Genomic DNA, 18,658 nt, shown 5'->3' with positions numbered 1-18,658 from the left:
TAACGATTCTCATAGGCACCTCACCCAGAGAGGCTCTCTGGTTAGAGTAATAGTCTGGGTGCGCCTCGGTCAGTTCCACCAGAAACTTACGCTGAAGCTCACGCTGAGACTCCGTACGTAATGCCACCATCCAACCGGAATGTAGAGACATTCACCCTCTTTAAGGATGCAGTCTACAAACCGAGCTTCTCCGAAGAGTGGAAATCGTTCATGGGCAGCTGCCATTTCTTCTTCAGTCCCATCCCATCCGACTAAAACACCAATGTCAACCTCACTAGTGTTCTCCATGTCAACCCCGCCATCTTCTATACCTCTCGCGTACAGCTTTGCACTCTCTCGTGGGGCATATAGTCTAACATACTTACTTCCCACAATCTGCGAGAGAATATTGTGATACGGGTCTGTGTGAAGAGGACTGATGGTTCCGGCTGGCCCGAACCAGGCATTCAACAACGGCTCATCTAGCTCTGGCATTCTTGCATGTTTTTCTGCAAGGGGGGACGAGTGGTGAGGCGGTGGTGGTGATATGTAGCAGTAATCAGGAATCGCAATGTCTTCCCGCAGTGATGGAATCTGGTTGAACAGGTTGTGCTGAGCAAGATAGCCGGTGGCACAAGCAGGTGTTTTTGTATCGAGAAAAATGTAGTATTCCATAAAGTCTTTAAACGGGATGATCTTTTGGCCCCAGCCTTCATCAACGTAACTCCGACCCAATTCAATTGGTACTAGACGCCTACCGCCAATAGTTTTGGAGAGAAGATAGCTGGGGCGGCTCCAGGAGCGGTCTCCACGGGCCGGCCAGTGATCCAATGCCCCAGTGATGATGAGAGGTTCAGGCCCAAGAGATGAATCTCTTGGTTGTGACATGTGCGTCTCAAAAACATGAAAATTGGGAAGATGTTCTCTAGGGATCGAGTCTGACGCCGGTGGAATGAATGAGGACGAGACAGGGAATCGATCCATACCTCCTTTGTCGCGAATATCCGTCTTCCGCCGCTTTGCAGGAGATCTGCCCTCATCTGAACTAAATGAAGTGTGGATGTCATGAAGAATACCCAAGACATTGACAATATCAGCTTGGGTATCATCCGACTCTGATGGACCTGCCATGATAAGTGCCATATCGATGACCCTCACCATTTCATCCATCTGCTGGCTATCAAATGCCAGAGGAGCTGATAGTGCAGACTGTCCCCAGAGGTTCTTCATTGACAAGGCGGAAAATTTCAAGAGACTTGCTGCTCTGAACAGATGTCGCCAAAAGGCCGGCACGTGGCTGAAAGGGAATGCGTAGAATTTTTCGGTGGCTAAAGCAATCGTATCATCCAGTCTTTGAAGAAGTAGACCAAAGTCACCTTCGTGTTTGTGACCGTGATCTTTGATTGCCTTGTTAAGTCGGAGGACAAGCTCGAGGACAGGTTCGCCCAAATCTCGGAGTGCTGTATCCCGTGACTCAGCTGAGAGTATCTCTTCTGGTCTGCTAGACAACGATCTGATGAGTCTCTCGTCGTTGCAGAATCCATCCAGACAGATATTTACGATGGCTTGTTCTGAGGAAGGAGAAGTTGTACTTGTACCAGACCGAAATGGTGTATAAGTTGGGTGTCCCAGTCGAGGGGTTCTGGTGGCGCTGTTGCGTATCTCTGGCATGTTCTGTATTCGTGTCTGATTTTGCTGGTGGCTGGCCCTTGGTCTGAGTGCTGATAGATGTCGATGTTTCAAAACACAGCACGTGGCAGTCGTCACGTTATTATTGTCTCGTTATCATCGTCACGTGGGTTTCATTACACGAGGTGGATTTTCACATGCAAAAGTCTACTTACTACCCAGTACAACTTTGCACCCCCAACGAGTCAACGACAATAGAAAGAATAGAGCCCACGCACAACCAACAATCAACCAAACGTGCATCCCGTGACCCCCCCATCATCTCCCTCGGTCGAGTCCCAGTCCGAGTCGTCCGAGTCTTTCTGTAACACATCCCATTTTAACCTTCCCTCCTACATGCCTTTGCGCCTCTCAGACCAGACCAGAGCAGACCAGAGCAGACCAGAGCAGTTCGTCCGTTCCGATCTCAATATGATTTCTTCGTCTACTGCTCCCTGAGCCTCCTTCCAATCCTAATTCATTTCGACGCTTCTTAGACATCTATCTACATACGGACTTCGTGTCTTGCTTCAATCTTGCAGCATCTTTATACACTTTATACAACCCAAGGTTACCCAAACAGACACACAGACAAGGGCGACGGAACAGTTGCGCCCACGAGACTCGCATCTTTCTCTCAACAACCATCCCCTATCTAATATCCTACCTCGAATACCTCGAACCAAGGGCTCCTCTATGATCTACTCGATGCTCCCCTCCGTGGTTCAGTCCCGGCTACCTCGCTTACCATCCATCCGCCGCTCTGTCAGCACGCACGGCTTCAGGCAGGTACGCCAGTGGATAGAGTCGCTGCCGTCATCCAAGTACTCGACTTCGTCAGCTTCGTCGGGGATTAGAACGCCGGATGTGGGATATACCTCTGCTCTAGTGTTGAACGAAGGGAGGGGAACGGGTGTGGAAGAGCAACTGATCGGGTATTTTGAGCGGGCGTCGAGTGATGAGGAGGCTACTCCAAAGACACAAATGACCCTGGAAATGACCGAGAGCAATGATGGCATAGTATGGAAGTTCGCAAACCAAGGTACAAATTTTTGCCAAAGCATCTGTAATAACCTGTTGACAATGAAACAGGGCTTAGCCTCCTCAGTCTCGCGGTCAACGAATCCTCCACCATATCGCAAGGCCCCTCTCTGGGAAACGCAAGTTTCGCACGCCAGCTATACCTCCACGGCCTTACCTACCTGATCCGTGGTTTGCCCTCTGATCTCACTACAGAAGAGCAGCTCAGTATCCGCAGCTCCCTCCCCCAGGGCATAGTCGAACCCCTCCATGTGGAAATCAACAGCCACTCCTACACAGCAGGACCAGTCCCTGATACCCAACCATCAGTACTTCACCGAACGCTGGCATCCAGCATCGTCCAGCTGTTTATTTTCTTGCAGTTCATCCTCCCCCATCTCAAATACCTGCTGCGCGCCGCATATCAATATGACCGCGAACACAAGATATCAGAGAAAGTGCTGAGGCAAGGGATTGATACGGTTGATGGCCTGGGAAAGACGGGACTAAGCCTGGTGGAGGCGATCTATGGGATGGGTGATGGGCGGTTTGGGCAGGTTATTACGGAGACAATCGCGTGGATTGTGGAGGGCATCACGGGGGGTATTCATGAAGGTTTGGGCGAGGGAATGGCGATTATGGGCGCGCCAAGAAAGACGTCGGGGCAGGAGACGTGATGAAAACATAAGGGTTGGCGTGAACGATCATGATGAGATGAAAGATGAGCTTAGAGAGGCATGTTGATCCACGATACCCTGATGGCGATGAGAGATTGTACTTATAACTAAATCTGGATAGAAACATGGAGTGACAGTTTGATATTTCAAGCGATTCGGACTGCATGGAAGTGTCGGTTCTGATGCCCCTACTTCCACAGCACACAGCACACAGGGGAATTAGTTTCCCTCAGCGCAGGTGATAAAACAAGGGCAGACTCGGTACATGACAGACGCACTTGCAAAGTTGAACGGTTAATCAAAGAGTGGCAGATAACATCGATGAACGTGTAGTGCTGCAATGGATCCGTCGGGCTCTGACTCGAACCTGTACGTGACAGGTGAATACTTGGAAATTTAGTATCAAGTAGACCGTTGTATTTATGTCAGCCCCGAGAGAACTTGCGAATAATGAAAAGCAAGTTGAAGATGCGTACAAATATTTCCAAAGTACCTAGGTAAATACGGAGACGCTCAGAGAAAGGTTGCCCTCACTTCAAAGGGGTTCAGCTGCATGGGTGGCACGGACCATCGACCCACTTCAAAAATATTTAGCTCTTCGAACTTTGCGAAGAAATCTGAGATTCCTATAATCTAGCGACATCGACATCGACAACGATAACGACAACAACCTCTTCGCTCCTTGTTGTCCTTATCCGATCCTTCAATACTACCAAATTTAATAATTTGTTCCTGTATTTACGATGTTCAACGTTTGCAGACGATGCCCGGCCTCGATATCGAGAGTCTTTCGCGTCGCAGCATCAGCGACCCGCACACCTTCATCAAAACCCTTGACGCTGTCATCATGCCTCCAGCCAGCGGCGAGAAGACCCACGGCGGCGAGATGGATTTCCGTGTCATCACAATTGAGGAACCACGCCGCTGCGGAGAGAGAGATGGCCGATGGCGAGAATCATGTGGCGTCAGGAGCATCATCCGGCCCGCCTCCACCGCAGAAGGATGTGACCACGTTCCAGGAGTTGATTGACAACGATATGGTGCACCGTAATGTCGTTGAGGCGATTACCAAGGGGATGGGCCATCAAACTATGACGGAGGTGCAGGCAATGACCATCAACCAGGGACTCTCAGGCTCAGACATGTAAGTATCAAATTGTGTGTATAAACCAAGGAAATCTCTAGCTGACAGTCATAGTGTTGCACAAGCTAGAACTGGAACTGGAAAGACCCTCGGCTTCCTCGTCCCTACCATCCAGAACATCCTGCGACAGAGTCCAGAGCTGGCCACTCGAAAGCAATATTCCAAAGCGCGTGCTTCCGATATCAGGGCAATCATCATCTCTCCTACCCGTGAACTGGCAGAGCAAATTGCAGTCGAGGCAGGGAAACTTTGTGGTAACACAGATTTGAGGGTCCAGGTCGCAGTGGGTGGCAACAGCAAGCGCTCCATGTTGCAAAAGACCTTGAGAGAGGGATGTCATTTGCTTGTGGGAACCCCTGGTCGATTGCAAGATTTGTTGGAGGATAACTACAGTGGAGTTAAAGCCCCGAATTTGACCACTTTTGTTCTCGACGAAGCCGACAGATTGTTGGACGATGGATTTTCCAAGGATATCCGGGCGATTCAGGACTTGCTTCCCGATCGAAAGGTTGTTGACCGGCAGACATTGCTCTTTTCAGCAACGATGCCCAGAGAGGTCATGCACCTTGTCCGATCAACCTTGAAGCCCGGATTCCATTTTGTTCAGGCAGTCAAGGAGGGAGATCTTGCGACGCACGAGAAGGTTCCCCAGCACATTGTCATTACTCCTGGTATCGAGAACCACATGCCAGCACTACTGGAGCTAGCGAAGCGGGAGATCGAGAAGGCTGCACGAGCTCACACCGCGGGAGAGGAAGTCAGACCATTTAAGGCCATTGTCTACTTCCAATCTACGGCAAATGTCATCTTGGCCAGTGATATCTTCCAAAACTTAAAGAGTACCAATGGTCCCGGTCAGGGTATGTTCGGAAAACACCCCCTGTACCCAGCCCAGATTTCCGAGATGCACGGCCAGCTCAGTCAACAGGCACGTACCTACGTCTCGGAGCGCTTCCGCAGAGCAAAGTCTGCAATCCTGTTCTCCACCGATGTCACAGCCCGAGGAATGGATTTCCCCAACGTCACACATGTCGTACAGATCGGTCTGCCACCTAATCGCGAACAATACATTCACAGAATCGGCCGAACAGGGAGAGGAGACAAGACCGGAGACGGATTGCTCTTTCTCAACGAAGCATCAGTGCAGGTTGCCCGAAGAATGTTGCGTGGTCTCCCAATTATTCCCGACAAGTCTCTGCAATCCGCCGAGATTGACATGACCAAGGACGCCCAGGTGCCACAATCGGTCGCCGAGACGCTCAGCCAGGTTGGTGATGCCATTAAGATGGTCAGCCGGAGAACAAAGGAGGATGCCTACATGGGAGCTCTTGGATCACTCGGAGGAGTGAACCCTATCGAGGGAGCCATGGCTCTGAACCGCTGGACTCGATACGGATGGGGCTTTGAGGAGCCCCCACGAGTTGCACCAGGTCTTGCCTCGAAGCTAGGTATCTCTAGAATTGAAGGAATGAACGTTGGACACAGACAGACAGATGATTTTGGTGATAATGATCGCGGATTTGGTAGACAAGGAGGAGGATACGGAGGTCGTGGTGGCGGGGGGGGACGAAGCTTTGGGGGTAGGAGCGATGGTGGTGACAGATACGGAGGCGGCTCTTCAAACCGCGGAAGTGGTGGAAGATCGCCTGGTGGATTTGGCGACCGCAAAGGACGAGCTCATGGATTCGGCGACCGGGGAGGACGGGGTGGTGGATTTGGTGGGCGTTCAGGAGGGGGTGGTTACGGTGGTGGTCGCGGTCGCGACCAAGGCCCGCGAGCCTCTTTCTAAGGGCAATGAGGGACGTGCGACGAGACTGGTGTATAGATTAGACGGCCGGCCTGCGGTGGGTGAGGATGGCGGTCCTTTTTGTGCTATACCCACCCTGTTCATGGTGTCGATATCGACTGTAAGATGCAGTGTAAAACAGCGCAACGGGCAGGCTGACACGGGAATCTCAGCCAGCATGTATGAATAGTCCTGGGCGTTCTGTTCGGGTTGGGTGGACTTCATTGCAGAGCGTTTGGGATCTGGGGCTGGCTATAGTAGAACGGGGCTGGATTTGCAAGCGAGTATCGGCAGAAGCTCTCTCGTAACTCCTTTTATTTCAGCGCAGTAATTCCACTCTACTTCCATTCAGGGCTTGTTCCTGTCCGTTGTGCTCGCTCATCAACCCGTTGGCTAATTGAGTAACACGGAAATGGCACGCGTTTCGTTGAAAAAGGGGGCATCCGTCGACCAGGACTCGGAGCGAGCAGGCGAATGAATTGCGAAGAGGTATTTTGACCGGAGCGCACGCACGAGCTGAATGCAAAGAGCAAGCAAGCAGGCAAGCATGCAATCATCCCCTGCTTCCCTCGATACTCATGCGCATCAATTGCCTGCCTCACTCGCTCACTCACTCACCAATCTTGGGGGTTGGAAAAAATGGCACCAAGCATTCAGGCTCAATATAAATACCACCGACAAGTGAAGTAAGTCCAACCCGTCCTCTTCCCCTCCCCTAGACTCATCCATCTATTTACTTACTATCCTCGCGCTCGGAGGTAACACCGACAGGAGAAATCACCCACCCAGGAATAATAATACATACCTACATATAAATATGCGTGCGGCTCGGCAAGACGATTCTTCCATTCCGGGCTTGGTGTTTACATTATGGTATATTGGTATGCTTTACCCATGTTTTACCCGGCTATACACATTCTGGGAATTGTGGGCTCTTTCATTGATTTTATTTCATTTTCTTTCCTTTTCTGCTCTTGTTTGTCTCTTCCGGTACACTGTCTGCGCCTCGTGGAGAGTCGGGGAGGCGGTCTCGGTTCTCTGTTTATTTTATCCAATTCGACTGCCATGCTGCTGGTCGTGTCTTGCGGTGTATCTTTTATTTATCTGTTTACCCGGTCCGGAGGTCGCAGACTCGAATTTGATCAGTCATCATCGCATATCGAATCAGGCAAGACTGACAGGTAAGGTGTGCAGGTCCGTACTTTTCTATCCACTGAGCAGCTCGGCCTGGCCGGGTGAATAGCTAGCTGTCTAGCTCTCCCTGCTCTTCGGGGCTTCTGCATCGCGGGCTCTCACTCATCCTTGACAACTCGCAACTTTAAGTACACAAGCTTCTCCAGCTTCTTGTTTTGTTCCTCTCGTTGTCTTTGCCTGCTGTCTATTCCTCGCGCGCTTTTCTATGCCTTCCTCCTCCAGAAGTTTAAAAAAGTCGGGGATATTCGAGATGCGTTTCCTCGCCCTCCTCACTGTAGCACTTCGGGCGTCGGCGATGCTGGACGTCCTAGCTCGTGAAGCAGGTCTTTTGTATTTCGGTACTGCGACTGACAATGGGGAGCTGAACAATACGAAATATGTCAAGATCTTGAGGAATCAGAAGGAGTGGGGGCAGTTGACGTCGAGTAACGGGATGAAGGTATATATCCTTCTCCCCCCCTCCACTTCCCCTTCTTCTCTTGTTGAAATCGACAGAGGAAGGATGAGACAACCCCATGCATTGAGAAGATGACGGACTGCTTCCGGGAAACAGTGGTTTGCAACCGAACCCGAGCAGGGCGTCTTCAACTTTAGCATGGGCTCTGTCGTCGCGGACTTGGCTGGAAAGGATGGACGCTTCCTCAGATGCCACACGCTTGTCTGGCACAGCCAGCTTGCACCGTGGGTGGCAGCAACGAACTGGACGAAGGAAACGCTTAAGGCTGCGATGGTGAACCACGTTATCTATTTATCTTTTGATTTATATCAATCCAAACTCAACCCAATCCCATCCGATCAAATCTAATCCAACTCAATCCCATCCAATCCTACTTCCTTCGTAAATCACTGTGCAGGACAGCGCCTATTTCACACATAGCTAGCTAGCAAGCAAGCAAGAGCGGCAAATAAGTAAATACGTAAAGAAGCCAGTCCAGTCCAGTCCAGTCAATAAGTAAGGAACGGATGAATTAGCGAGAGCGAAAGGGGAAATGGGATTGGATTGGATTATATCACATCACATCACATCACACTCTATTATATCACATTATATTATATCACATTGTGTTATATCAAATTACATCACATTCATTAAATTGATGTAAGGAAGTAAAATTAAACAGGAAGAAAGGGGGAGGGAGGGCAAAGCAGAGCAAAGCCAAGCAGAGCAGAGCAGAGCAGGGAAGGGAAGGGAAGGGAAGGGATGGGAAGGGAAGAAAGTCAACCCGGTTAACCAATCGACCAAAACATACTAACTGTATCAAGCAGGAAGGGAACGAATGGAAGGGCAGAGATGAGAAGGAAGCAGCCTGAATGTCAATTCCAATACCTAGTTGCTTTTCTTGGGACTTTGGATACGGGTCGACCGGATGGTGAAAGAGGAGGGGTGGGGGGGGGGGGCTGGGTTTCTTGGTGTCCGGTAAGCTCCATTTTTCAAGAAGAAGAAAAGGGACAAGAAAAAAAAGAGGGCGAGAGAAGAGGGGGGGAACAAAACTGCCCTTTACGTACAACAACTATGGGTCTAATTAATTGAAGGTTTACCTACGACCCCAATCTTAAAAAGACCAATAACTACCCAGATCCAGATATGGTTCTGTGCTGCTGAAGAAACGCAAGGTTTTGATCAGCAAAGATCAAGCTTTTCTATTACCTGCCCTTCAGGCTGAAAAGCATAACCGCAGGATGATTGATGTACACGCCGCTCCTTCCCAAATGTCAAATGACAGAAAAAAAGAGGCAGACCGCCGTGCTCCCTCCCAATGCTGAAAAGAAAAAACCCCGAACTATGAGAGCCCTCTTATGCAGATGATGTAGCCTGTGCCCCTGTCCCAACGCCATTACCGAGCTCTGCCAACCAACGCCAGTAAGTCATCAGTCATGAACGTCGTAAAAAAACCGTCGAGGTCGGAAAAACAAGATGAGGTGTAGCCAGCCAGCCTAGCCTAGCCATGGCAAAACTGAGGCGAGCTGGCATCCCAAACGGCGACACGCTCATCCCAGCCGGTGGTAGCGACCCAGCCCGGCACTCCATGGATGCACCAATCGACCCCCGTGACAAACTCGGTGTGGAGATCCATCTTGCCGATTTCACGAGCCGGGCCGACGCTATTCATGGGATTCGCGCCCGTGGCGCTACCGTCGGTCCAGACGCGCGCACTCATGTCGTACGAGCCCGAGAGGAGGACGTCGGAGAAGTGAGGGGACCATGCCAGCTTGCGGATCGCATACTCGTGGCCGCCCAGCACAGCGATCGGACCTGCTTTGGGATTGCGGAGATCGATGACGCGGATGATCTGGTCGACGCCCGCAGTCGCGACGACGTTCTGGCGATACTTGTTCCAGTCGTGGGTGAGGACTTCGTTTGGAAGAGCGTTCGGGATACGTGCGGGACCTTGACCATATCGGGGCGCGTAGCCGTGGACGGGGATCAGCTGACACAGGTGGTTAGACGCAGAGGTTGGTGTACGGATATCGAAAACTCGGAGGTGCGAGTCGGAGGAGACGGCCGAGATAATGGAGGGGGAGTGAGGAGAGAAGGCTACGCTGTAAGTACAGCTGTGGGTAGGAAGAGTAAGTTGCGAGAAAGTTCGGGTTGGGGACCACTGGGATATCTCAAATCAGTATTTGGTCTCTCTATCCGACGGCGGGTTAGAGAGAGAGGCTTTGCTTACGAGCTTGATCGTTCCGTCCCACGAAGATGAGACAAAGTTATCCTTGGAGACCAGGTTGAAAGCGACGGAGTAGACTTCACGGGAGTGCTCCTTGTAGTTCATGATGGCGTCGCCGGAGGGCTCGTTGATATCGAACACCTTAATAGTTCCATCTCCACAAGCGGCGATAACGTGTGCCTCGTTCTGCTCAGACCAGGTGATCGCATACAGGGCATCGGCGGTGGTGAACCTATTAATCAGTCATTAATCGTCCCTTTTCCCCCGTTCTTCCTTTTGCCTCAGGAAAAGACTCACGACTGCTGACAAACCATACCATTGTCGGTCAGGTTGAGAATGTAGCCACGGCCGTTGCCAACAACTGAGTCAAGTAAAAGTCAGCGATGGCTCTCTCTCTCTCTCTTCAGACAACACGACCGGGAGCGTTTGGTTTGGCATGGTCTATGGACCAGACACCAGAACGACTCTGGCTCTCAGAGCAATGACCAAGAGGGGACTTACGGCCATAGTTTGAAGAGGCGGCGACGGCCAACTTGTTGTCGTAGAAGGGGGAGAATTTGGTGTCATAGCCTTTGAATCCAGCAGTCTGGAAAGCCAGGACAATGCCGCGTTCCTGCATCTTGTCGGGGCTGAGATCGATGGTCGGGAGGTTGTTGTTGTTGTGGTCAGGTCGCAATTGGAAAGCCCGTGATTTTTTCGGAATATAGCGAGCGAGATATTCATTCAATGATTTCAGCCTCGGCTTACGGAGCTTTAGGGGTGCGCGTCGGTATTGGGCCAGCCGTGTATTAGCCGTGGGTCCAAGCGCTGGAACACACGATCAAGCCGACCTCGTACCGAGCCTTCGCAAGCGAGCAGACGACGACGACGTCAACAACGTAAGCTTGAAACTTGAAGCTTGAAGCAGCCGGCGATGCTCGATGATCCTCGTGAACTCGACGTTCAAAGCTGTAGATAATCTGGCCGAGGCTGGAAGGAGAAGGGGAATGGAAGCCTTTGTCTCGCGGAAGAAGAGAAAGCTCTCGTCGGGAGCTGCTCTCCAGCCCTCCCCGAGTCCGAGTCCAAGTTTAAGTCAAATTCCCCGGGAAGAGCGCAGCCTCGCAATCGAGGAAGAAGAATCTACAGACTTCAAATTAGCATTGCTCTCTTCTCTACACCCGAATACCGACCAAAATGACCTGCTGGATATTCTCCTCGCCCATGAAGGATCTGTATTAGAAGCCTCTTCTTCCCTGGCAGCTCCTCATAGATCGCCATCGCGGAAATCAGGCCCATCCGCCGGGGCAACAGGATACCAAAGCTCCCTGTCTAGCTTCATCACCCAGGATGATTCGGGCAAACCCGCAAAGCTGCTTGTCAAGAGAGGCAAAACCCTGCATCTCTACGACCCGGCAGACGTGGAGGCGCACACCCCCTGCTCAATCATCCACAACTTCTTGCCGCCGGCAGAGGCAAATGCGTTGTTGGAAGAGCTACTGCTGGAGGCGCCGACATTTGAGAGAGAGACGTTCAAGCTGTTTGACAACGTGGTGTCGAGTCCGCATACGAACTGCTTCTATGTCGAGTCGCATGAGGAGATGCAGAGGCAGAAGACAGAGTATATTTACAACGGGGCGAAGCTGACAGTGAGTTCTTTCTTTGGTGTTGCTTTCACTTCGGGGATGGAATTAATATAGGCCGACTTGTGCATGGATGTTCATTCTTTGTTCGGTTGGGCAGTTGTTTACCCCCTCAATGACCTAGAGAGAAACCGGCACAACTATTATCCAGCTACCGTCCGGGCTTACTTATATATCACAGGAACTTGCTGGATATCTTTCCTTGGCCAATTCACTCTTCACTGCCTGATCTCCACGGTTCTCTATAGTCTACAGAGCTTTCTGCAAACTTTCAGTTCTACGCTAACAGTAACGCTTCAAAAGGACGTCCGGCAACTTACACCCTATATGCTCTCAGCGTCCCCAAAGGTTACGGCGGCAGTGAACGCCTCTATCAACACACGCATCCAAGGCTATCCCAACAAGCAGAAACTCGTCCATCAATGTCCACACCCTTGGCGTCCCAACGCTGCAGTAGTAAACTGCTACAGTGGTCCTACAGAAAGCGTAGGCTACCACGCCGACCAATTGACCTATCTGGGGCCACGCGCCACTATCGGCTCTCTCTCCTTGGGCGTGGCGAGGGAGTTCCGAGTCCGGAGGATTGTACCACAAGACGACTCCTCCTCCTCAACAAGCAAAAGCAAGAAGAACACAGAAGCAGCCGATCTCCAAGGCCAGATCTCAATCCACCTCCCGCACAACTCCCTCCTGGTAATGCACGCCGAAATGCAAGAGGAGTGGAAGCACTCCATCGCTCCCTGCACAACGGTCATCCCGCACCCTATATCAGGGAATAAGAGGATCAACATCACGTATCGTGACTACAAGGAGTACATGCATCCGCGCTTTACGCCACGGTGCAAGTGCGGTGTGCCAGCGGTGCTGCGGGTCGTGCAGCGGAAGAAGGCGAACTGGGGACGCTACTTTTGGATGTGCTACGTGGGGAATGTGCCGGAGAAGGGAAAAGAGGGATGTACGTTTTTTGAATGGGCTGTGTTTGATGACGATGGGAGGCCGGTTTGGAAGCAACATATGGTATTAGATGAGAAGGTTGGCGATGGCGCTGGAGAGCTGAAGGTCGTTGGTGGTGGGAGGAAAGATGCCGGAGAGTGATTACAGGAAATGTCATTTTTTCGTCTTGATTCGTACCTAATCTGCTGTTTTTTCTCCTAGCGGTATCGCTCTGGATAGTTTAGCTACCGTGTGATGATACATGACGCTGATACTAAACTCTGTAGGAAAACTGATGGAATTTACGGAATGCAGGTACTTGGTAATCTGCTATTCAAGAAGCTCACGAGCAGACGGGGAGCAGGGCGCCCGCTCCCTTAGAAAGTCGGCTGGCTACTGACGTTTCACAATTCAAGAAACCATCTAACTATAAGCAAGGACTCTGTCAACAAGAAGATCCATCCACAGACTTTTGCTGGGTTCTTTCTTAAATGGTGAACCTTGACCAAACAGGCTAATGCTTTTCAACGTTCCATCGGGGAATCCAGCGTAAGGAGAGCCGAGAAATCTTCAAAGTACTACTGCACGAAAGCATGTTGGGTCTTTCTCTCAAAAGATCTTCTCCTTCTTCTTGAAGGTAATGCTACCACCAGACAGACTGAACTCCCGCGGCGCTCTTTTCTAGGTTTTGCATTTACAGACATACATAGCGTCCGATTCCGAAGGTCTCGGATCAAATCGCTAGTTCTTAGACCTTGACGCCACACCCAATCGCGTGGCAAAGGATAGGCAGGTATAGAATATTCATTGTTTTGAGAAGAGATCTATCTGTGTAACTCTCTGGATTACATCGCTTCCATGTGGCCCCTCAGCTTCGACGTCCGGAAAGGGTATTCTGACTGCGTGGAGAGTGTGCACCTGTGGTATGTGCACCAGAATACCGTTCGTACTCTTTCTTCTTCTTCTTCTTTCTTCTACTACTAGATATTCGATTTCACGAGGCGACCGGGCCGAGATACATATTTTCGCACGAAACATCTAGCTTCATTCTGTGTAAAAAGGGCTTCACCGTGCGAGCCAGTACTCGGCAAAACAACAACAACAACAACAACAACAACAACAACAACAAATAAACCCTTTTCACTCCAAAAACAATGTGCAAAAATCGGTCCAGAAACTTGCAAAAATGTCAACTGGAAGCTCAAATCAACGGCATGATATTGTAAGATTCCAGTCTACAAACCTAACCCTAACTGAATGATAGGTTTTTCCGACAAAAACTATTAAGTGGGGAATAGCTCGACAACAGCTAAGCCCCCCCTCTCCCACACGCCAGTTGATAGAAGCTATTCACAAAGTCTGCTCATCTGAAGCAGCTGCTTAGAGAAATGAACTAAAAAATAATAAAACAATAAAACAATAAAGAAAAAACATTGAAAATAAAAATAAAAATCTCCCCGAGCGGGGGGCGAGAAACCTAGAGTCGGAAGTAGGGAATTTGAGAGAGGGTTGGAAAGGGTTTTCGTTTCGCTAGTACATATTACATACAGAGTAAACAAACGCTGCCCAGCTGTCACAGAGCTGGTTTTTTTTTTTTTTTTTTTTTTTTTTTCAAAATAAAAAATAAATCTACTTCGATTGCATTCTCCCTCTCTCTTGGTCTATTCGTCATCAGTAAAAGACAGAAAAAGATCGTGATTCGTAATTAGAGATCGCGAGGTCCCACGGCAGAGGGGTAGTTTTCAACGAGTTTCGAGCATTAATTTATATCAAGGCACTCACTCAATTCATACTGAAATAAGGGGGCATGAGATGAATTTATAGGCCTGAAGATCGATTCAGATGCGAGGGTGTTTTGGGGGGGTGTTTGTGCACTGATAACATTTCTAGCATTTCCTTTTCCTTTTCCTTTTACTTATTGTCGGTTTCGTGAGCTTAGTGATTAATGTCCTTTGACCGGCTTGGTGTATTTTGTCTGTCCTCCATCCAGGATATACAGCGAAGAAAGCTGAAAGAAAGAAACTATTTTTGCATGGTTTTAATGAATGTAAAAGAATCGTTTGTAAGTCTCGCAATGTCTCCCGCGCTGCAAGACCATCCTGACGAATGGCTCTCTAATCAAGACCCCAAACAACTTGAGAGTCAGAACCTAGGAAAAAGTTCGCTCGAAAAGCCTTGAGCCTTGTGGAAAAGTCTAGAACCCTATCAGTTTACTGTAAGACCATCAACAGAAGATGAACATGGTATCGATCTTTCTGTGTATACATATAGTTTCGTCAAATCCAGTTGTCCGTTTCCTCTATTCATACAATACATACATAGTCTTACCACTCTTACCATATTCGAATTAGCCCTTATCCATATCTTAACTATGGCGACCAAAGGTATCCGGACCCGAAAGAACGCAACATCAGTTGCTGTCATTGGCGCTGGTGTATCGGGGCTATGCGCAGCCAAGTAAGTGTATACCATCTTTCCAACACGACCTAAAGACCTACCCACTCATTGTCAATCGTACATACATACTTGGATCAATCTGACCCACAAATAAAAACCAATGCAGATACCTCCTTGCAGAGAGAAGCAAGTCGCATCCGGACGAGGAGTACTTCCAGGTCACCATCTTCGAGAGGGCACCCGCGCCGGGAGGCATCTGGTACCAGACGGCGGCCGACGATGAGTTCGCCACGCCCATGTACCCAGCCTGCAGCACGAACGTCCCGCGGACCATGATGCAGTACGAAGGCGTCGAGTATCCCAAGGACACGGCGCTCTTTCCAGAGAATACCGTCGTGCAGGAGTATCTCCAAAGCTACGCACGGGAACTCCACGACAGAGGAATCATCCGGTACGGCGAGGAAGTGACCCTGGTCAGGCATCGCCAGAAGGACTACAACAAGAAGTGGCAAGTGGAATGTAGGAAGGTCTTCGGTCGCAGAGCCAAGCACCGCAAAACCACGGACAAATCCGAATACATGCCGACGGAAACGACCTGGTGGGACGCTGTGGTTGTGGCTTTGGGGACGTTCGCCCAGCCTGATATCCCGCCGCTGTACAAGATCCCTACAAACCATTTCATGAGAGTCATGCACTCGAAATTCTACCGCGGTATTGAAGAGTTCCGAAACAAGGTCTGCCAAAAAAAACCCTCTCCCCCTCCGAGAAGCCCTTGGCCCCTTCACCGCTGCTAATGAAGAATATAGCGAGTCCTCATAGTTGGACGCGGTCCATCTTACTGGGACACTGCTCGGGAGATCTCGAGAGTGTCTCACGGCGAGGTGCTCGTATCCACGAGAACCGACGATCGACTTGTCCTGAGCTCAACAAACCAGCGGCAGGTCTCCGAAGTCGCCTCGGTGAGCAAGGATCGCAAGCTGGTCACCTTCAAGTCTGCCGAGTATCCCTCTGCCGAAATCGACATCATACTGCTCTGTACAGGCTACACCTACGACTTCAGCCTGATACCCTGCATCCGCCTCTCGGAAGACAAGAAACGCGTTGTGAATCTATACGAGCACATGATCTTCCTGGAAGAGGACGAGGTCCTACCACACTTCCCATCGGCAGCAGCAGCAGCATCCCAGCAGCTGCGTCCATCAACGAAGGCCTCGGCCTCGTTCAGAGGAGCTAATACCCTAGCCCTCGTCGGCCTGCTCAAGATGGACGCCACCTTCCTCGTCGCCGAAGCCCAGAGCGCGCTCATCGCCCGCCATCTCTCAGGTCGCTGGACCCTCTCGGTCCCAGCCATGAAGAAGGCCAGGGCGCAGGCCCACCGGGAACGGAAGCCCGACCCCGGAGACTCGCGCGGCTACCACAACCTGAGCTACCCGCGCGACGCAGACTACGTCGATCAGCTGTTCGGCGAGTGTCTCCGGGCGGAATCCCCCGCGGACGCGGGCACGGGACTGGCGCCTCCCTTCCACTCGGCCTACCTGCACTGGGTCCGCGGCCAGATCGGTGCGATTCGGACCGCCTTCAACGAGACAGCCAGGGATAATAGAGATGGTAGATACTCGACGCCCGAGTCGCTCGGATTCAGCTATCAACCGGATCCAGACCGGGAACGCAAGTCCTCCATCATGGAGAGACTCAGGACTCTCATCGAGGAGAAGAGCGTGTTGTGGAAGGCCGGCAAAGGCCTTCGGGAATGGCAGAAGAGGTGGGATTCGGCTTCCAGGGAGTGGCAGGAATGGGTGGCTGCTAGAGAACTCGCATCGCTGGATGCGCGCCTCAATTCCATCGCGCTATAGCGTGGAATGACCACAGTGAGCGATAGACGGTGATAGACTAGCAGTATCCGTAGTCAGCGATGAATTGATAATTCAACTGTGCTTTATAATGAAATGCATGTATGGAGAAGATGTATAGTTTTTAAGTTGCTAGGACTCGGTACTTTCACTCGAAAATTTCCCAAGAGTCCCTGCATGTCCCCAGGTACTAGTAGACTATCAAATTACAAACTCACGGGCAGTAGGAGATCAAAGGTACGGCCCTCGTGTTTGAGAGACTCAAAATTAAGAGTGTCCGGCCGGGCAATGGTCGCTAGGTTTTAACCGAGCGCTTAATCGTCGGCTCGCTTAGGTGGGCCTCCTTTCAGCCTTTCAGACTATTAGGGTGTGTTTGGCTCGCAGATGCAAGCCAAGTTGCACTACCAAAATATTCTTGCATCTCCAAGTTGCACGTCAAGATGCAAGAATTGCCTCAATCTGTTTGGCTCGTGCACGTAAATCTCGCAAAGTTTGCATCTGACCTTGCAATTGCAGTTGCACTATACAAATCGGACTTTGAGCAAAAAGCTCTAAGTCCCAAGTTGCAAGCTTTCCCCCCCCCCCCCCCCCCCCCCCCCCCCTTTTTATTCTATATTCTTTTTCCTTCTAATAATTCTCAACCACGCAACCTTTTCATCATGCCGTCTCCGAAAACCATTCTGAAAAAGCAATAGTATGCTATATGCACTTTTTCTTTTGCTTGTTTTCGATAGTAAAAGCTGAAGGAGTCGTAGAAGCCGATATAATCGTCGGTTTCTTTAAATTTTAATTCGAAAGAATTGACCGACTTGCTATAGCAAGTCGGCACCACCAAAGCGGGACACCCAGCAAGGCGGGACAGTAAAATTTGTTCTTTTTTAATAAATAGAAAATCAATCAACTATTATATAATAATTGTTTTTGTATCAAAAGATGCACCGTATTGAGCTTAATACTAATCAATTAATCAAATTTTAATTCTAAGTTGTTATTCTTTTATTGTGTTGAGTTAAAGTAATAAAAATAGTACTTTTGATCTTTTTTTTTTCGATTTTACTATTGAGTATATATCAGAATTGCCGCGTATATATTAGAATAAGCGAGGAACACGAAAATCGGACTTTTATTTAAACCTATCAAAAGAATACGTGCATCACTACCAACTTTTATTTAATAGTTAATACCTTTAGTAATATAATATATTAAATCATTCATTTTCGATCTATATGATGTTTTTTTAAATTAAGGTTGTAGTTATTAAGATATTTGCAATAAACAAGTAAATTTGAATTATTTAAGACAGTTTTTAACCGTTTTTTCATTACATTTCAATGTATTAGATTACTACAAATGAATGAATTTTTTTAATTTTAATTCAAGTTTTTAAAGAAAAATTTTCTAAGCATATAAAGATTTTATTTTTTATTTTTATAATAATAGTTGTTGTTTAATAAGTAGTATACTGTTACTGTCCCGCTTTGCTGGATGTCCCGCCTTGCTAGGTGTCCCGCCTTAGTGGTGCCGACCTGGCTGCGCCAGGTCGGGATTTTTTACAAATTAAATTCAAGGTAACCGACGATTAGTAAGGGTATCATTAGCAGCGCGCGCTATTTTTTTTCGTGCAACAACCTTAAAGGAGAATGCAGGAGCATTTAGACGGTCAGCTGATCGTCCGATAACCATCTCTTTTAAGGACGATTTTAATAAGTTGGCATGGCTGGTGGA

General features: G+C 49.5%; 7 protein-coding genes across 7 annotated transcripts; 5 read left to right on the top strand and 2 right to left on the bottom strand.

Annotated features, from left to right (window-relative positions):
- Nucleotides 1-69: 69 nt before the first annotated feature.
- Nucleotides 70-1,650, bottom strand: L3040_001947 (uncharacterized protein; the record flags this gene model as incomplete). Its single annotated transcript, XM_066156950.1, has 1 exon — nt 70-1,650. The coding sequence occupies one exon, from the start codon at nt 1,648-1,650 to the stop codon at nt 70-72; it is 1,581 nt and encodes a 526-aa protein (XP_066012951.1).
- Nucleotides 1,651-2,343: 693 nt separating this feature from the next.
- On the top strand, nt 2,344-3,344 carry L3040_001946 (uncharacterized protein; the record flags this gene model as incomplete). The annotated part of the gene is made up of 2 exons (XM_007289486.2): nt 2,344-2,689; nt 2,740-3,344. The coding sequence occupies 2 exons, from the start codon at nt 2,344-2,346 to the stop codon at nt 3,342-3,344; spliced, it is 951 nt and encodes a 316-aa protein (XP_007289548.2).
- Nucleotides 3,345-4,087: 743 nt separating this feature from the next.
- On the top strand, nt 4,088-6,464 carry L3040_001945 (uncharacterized protein; the record flags this gene model as incomplete). The annotated part of the gene is made up of 3 exons (XM_066156949.1): nt 4,088-4,488; nt 4,543-5,936; nt 6,016-6,464. 3 exons carry the CDS (start codon nt 4,088-4,090, stop codon nt 6,462-6,464), a joined length of 2,244 nt encoding a protein of 747 aa, XP_066012950.1.
- Nucleotides 6,465-7,718: 1,254 nt separating this feature from the next.
- L3040_001944 (uncharacterized protein) lies at nt 7,719-8,062 on the top strand (the record flags this gene model as incomplete). Its single annotated transcript, XM_066156948.1, has 2 exons — nt 7,719-7,907; nt 7,964-8,062. The coding sequence occupies 2 exons, from the start codon at nt 7,719-7,721 to the stop codon at nt 8,060-8,062; spliced, it is 288 nt and encodes a 95-aa protein (XP_066012949.1).
- Nucleotides 8,063-9,408: 1,346 nt separating this feature from the next.
- On the bottom strand, nt 9,409-10,753 carry L3040_001943 (uncharacterized protein; the record flags this gene model as incomplete). Its single annotated transcript, XM_007289489.2, has 4 exons — nt 9,409-10,068; nt 10,138-10,366; nt 10,432-10,495; nt 10,636-10,753. 4 exons carry the CDS (start codon nt 10,751-10,753, stop codon nt 9,409-9,411), a joined length of 1,071 nt encoding a protein of 356 aa, XP_007289551.2.
- A 301-nt stretch (nt 10,754-11,054) lies between these two features.
- Nucleotides 11,055-12,848, top strand: L3040_001942 (uncharacterized protein; the record flags this gene model as incomplete). The annotated part of the gene is made up of 2 exons (XM_007289490.2): nt 11,055-11,759; nt 12,057-12,848. The coding sequence occupies 2 exons, from the start codon at nt 11,055-11,057 to the stop codon at nt 12,846-12,848; spliced, it is 1,497 nt and encodes a 498-aa protein (XP_007289552.2).
- A 2,209-nt stretch (nt 12,849-15,057) lies between these two features.
- Nucleotides 15,058-16,936, top strand: L3040_001941 (uncharacterized protein; the record flags this gene model as incomplete). The annotated part of the gene is made up of 3 exons (XM_007289491.2): nt 15,058-15,143; nt 15,250-15,817; nt 15,890-16,936. 3 exons carry the CDS (start codon nt 15,058-15,060, stop codon nt 16,934-16,936), a joined length of 1,701 nt encoding a protein of 566 aa, XP_007289553.2.
- Nucleotides 16,937-18,658: the final 1,722 nt, after the last annotated feature.

The sequence above is a fragment of the Drepanopeziza brunnea genome (genome assembly GCF_022702325.1).
Source record: "Drepanopeziza brunnea f. sp. 'multigermtubi' strain 214-2 chromosome Unknown ctg2, whole genome shotgun sequence".
Classification (NCBI taxonomy): Eukaryota; Fungi; Ascomycota; class Leotiomycetes; order Helotiales; family Drepanopezizaceae; genus Drepanopeziza; species Drepanopeziza brunnea.
The sequence above is the reverse complement of the archived record's forward strand: the minus strand, read 5'-3'. Positions and strand labels throughout refer to the sequence as shown.